The following is a 3,312-nucleotide window of genomic DNA, read 5'->3' as shown; positions in this document are numbered from 1 at the left end:
CCTCGTGGCCAGCCACTTCTCAGACAGGCTGGGGGCCAGACATCCCTCCTGGCAGCTAAACTTGCAGACTCTGGAGTCAGGCACCGGGTTTGAAGGCCATGTCCGCCTCCTTCTCAGTTCTGGGTGACTTAACCTGTCCAGGAAACAACGGTGTCAGGACAGACCGAAGCAGCCCTGGCACCTGCAAGCTGCCCGGTCCCATCAGGCAGGACTGGGTTGCTCAGAGCTGGCCTGGCACAGCCTGGCCGTGGTGTGCTTCCGTTGCACACGACCTCACAGACAGCGTCGGAAGAGGCCATCTGCGACCAGATGGATCCAGACCAAAGCCGGACTACTCCGTAATCATATCTGAACACAGACAAAACACAAACATTGTCCAAGCCACACAAAACACCAAACGTCTCCCGGCGTAGCTCGTCTGAGTGGAGGCTGCTTCTTCCCCAGTTGTGGCTTTGCCTCACCCTCATCTCCTCCCCTCCTCGGTGGAATTGCTTAAGGTGCCCAGTCATAGAATTATCTCCACTTCTTGACACCAGCTAACCCAGAGCAATGCCCAAATCACCTAACACAAGCGCCCTCTTCCCTAGACGCCCCACGAGCCCACGGTGTGTGCGTTCCCTGCTGCCACGAATAATAACCTCAACCTGTTCACCCGCGGGTGTTTCTGATGACCTCTGGCTGGAGGCATTCCGAGTCCCTTACTCACCAGGTCGTGGTGATAACCATACTTGGAACAATGCCTTCTTAAGCCTAAACGTACTTGTCCTACTTTAATATCATCCCCGTGTTGTTACAGGGAGGACACTGAAGCTCAGAGAGGGGAAGGAACCATGCCTAAAGTCACGCCGTGGGTGTTGACAGAGCTGGGATGGAAATTCAGGCCTCACTCTAAAGATGGTTTCCTTCATTCTCACCTCCCTCTTCCGGGACAGAGACCCTCACGGTAGCACTGGGGCAGTGCTAGGGAGGAGAAGAGTACAGGGCCTCGGACCTCTCCCCTCTGATTCTTCCCGGCTGGGTCCTCCACGGCTCTTCCCTCCAGGCTGCCCAACTGCTGACTAAACATGGCCCCCGCCAGACCAAGGTGGGGGGTCATTGAGGGCAGTGCTGAGGCCTGAGTCACTTCCTGACATTTGCTCAAGAGGCCTCTGGAGCCACAGCCAGATTGGCCTGCTTGGTCCAAGGCTCACACCCACAGGGCAGTGAGTGCCTCCCTGGGATTTCTCACCTCCCCTGCTCACCTCTGCCCTGCTCAGGTGCACAAGACACACAGCTAAGAGGCCCTCTCCCTACGGACCCTCAACCCACAAGGAAACCCGCATCTCTGGGACGACTGTCTTGCCTGTGCCTAAAATCTGGCTTTGAGGACCCTGAATCAGGAACTTCAGACGTAGGGTACGTTCGACCAGCACCTCCGACCCCACAGGTCCTAAACTCCTGCAGCCCCGCCGGGCACGTAGCCCCTTCTCTCCCACAGGGTGTCAGGGCCCGAGTGGGGAGTGGGGCAGAGAAAAGGACAGGAACTGTGTCAGATGCGCAGGCAAGGAGACCAGGCTCGGCAGCAGACGCCTTCCTGTGGCCTGGGTGAAGTGATCGCCTGACTCGCAGGCCACGCCCTCTGGGGAGCAGCGTCTCAGCTCCCAGACACCCCACGCCTCACAGCCAGGAGCGTGGACTCTCGAGCGAGGCTGTACTAGCCTCTTCCCCCAGCTCTGGTCCTTACCAGCTGTGTGACACTCGGCAAATGACTTAACCTCTCTGTACTTCCGGTTCCTCCTCTGTAAATGAGGATAATAAGAATACTGACTCATCGGCCTCTCTCCAGGCGTAGAACACAGCGTAATGACCGGCACATGCCAAACACCGTGTTTTCAGTTCCGATGGGCCAACTCTGGCATTCACTCTAAGTACATTTCATGGTATCCTACTGTGTGCTGGAGACGCATAGGTTCCTTGGTCACAGTAAGCTCTCTGGCATTTCAGTGGGATCTCTGTTCTCTCCCACCCTGAAATGGTCTTCTGGGCTGTGCCTGTTGCTGCAGGGCTGCAGGGGGAGGGGCTGTGGGTCTGCAGAGAGGGCGTCTGCAGGTGCCCCAGTCCGAGCCGCCAGCGTGCTGTTGCCCTTGCCTGTTCAAGACACCTTGTTCCTCCCCCTCCCCTTTTTTTTTCTCCCAGTCTCTTTGTTTATTTCTTCTGAGACAGAGAGCGAGAGGCACCACCATGCCACAGTCTACCCTTTGCCTCGGCCAGTGTGGATCACGTGTGCACGGAGACCTGGAACTTGAATGAGCACCCTCCACACAGGTGCAGCTCAGGAGCGCACTGGGACTGCCCTGCGGTGGCCTGGGCCCCTCTCTCCCCTCGTCATAGTGAAAAGAGTGGTACTCACCCCTTCCACAGCCACGTCCCCAGGCCAGAGGAGGGTCAGACGAGTCAGGCTGGCACCCAGAGCCCTCACAGCCGTTGTCTGCCCCTCACTCTGCTCCCCAGGGGCACCTGTAATTTGAGTACAGCCTCACCAGACAGGTGGCAGATGGAGCTTTGCATTCCTGTATAGGCATTAGGAAGCTGGCAAACCCGTGTCCAAAGCTGGACATTAGAACCTGCATGGATTCTTGGTCTAACCGAATTAGCGCTGTTAACTTTAGGTGTAAAAGAATGGTGCCGTGGTTACGGATTTTGGTTTTTTTTTTTTTAATCCTCTTCTAGAGAGAGATGCAAAATATTTGTCGATGAATTTATATGATATCCAGGGGTTGGGCAGAAGAATGTAGGCGAAATAAAGCTGGCTGTGAGTGGATGTGGGTGCTGCAGCAGAGGAATGGGGGCCTGGCTTTCTGAGGTTCTCTGAGCCTGCGGGCTGCTGAGGATTGCAAACTCTTGGCTCCATCCCAGACCTCCTGAGCCAGAATCTGCATTTTTAATAAAGTTCCCAGGGCATTCGTGTGCACATTCAAGTGTGACAGGCACCGGCCCTGCTGTCTACTTTGATATATGTTTGAAATTTTCCATAACAGGTCGTAGCATTGTGTTAGTTTCTAAGTCCCCGTAGAGCTCTTCCAACAGACACCAGGGTCGGAGGCAGGCGGGAGGCCCAGTCTTTCCCTCCTCCATAGGGCTGCCAGCCCCCACCCCATTCCGGCAGGAAGCCCGGACCGGGATCCCCAGGCGAGGACGTCAACAAGACCGCCTGGGAGCTGCCCAAGACCTACGCGTCCCCGACGCACGTCGGCAGCGGGGCCTATGGCTCTGTGTGGTGAGACCCCCGGGCCAGCGCGGGGCCAGCGCGGGGGCGCGCGGGGGCGCGCACGC

At 57.0% G+C, this 3,312-nt stretch overlaps 1 protein-coding gene across 1 annotated transcript in view; it reads left to right on the top strand.

The window, feature by feature from the left end:
• The window catches only part of MAPK13 (mitogen-activated protein kinase 13), a 16,204-nt gene that overhangs the window by 3,493 nt on the left and 9,399 nt on the right, over positions 1-3,312 (top strand). The window contains exon 2 of the mRNA XM_006148675.3: positions 3,146-3,256. Coding sequence (XP_006148737.1) covers positions 3,146-3,256 — 111 coding nt within the window. The remainder of the gene's footprint in view (positions 1-3,145; positions 3,257-3,312) is intronic.

The sequence above is a fragment of the Tupaia chinensis genome, unplaced genomic scaffold, assembly GCF_000334495.1.
Source record: "Tupaia chinensis unplaced genomic scaffold, TupChi_1.0 Scaffold000238_1, whole genome shotgun sequence".
NCBI lineage: Eukaryota > Metazoa > Chordata > Mammalia > Scandentia > Tupaiidae > Tupaia > Tupaia belangeri.
This window is presented reverse-complemented; position numbering and strand designations above follow the sequence as displayed.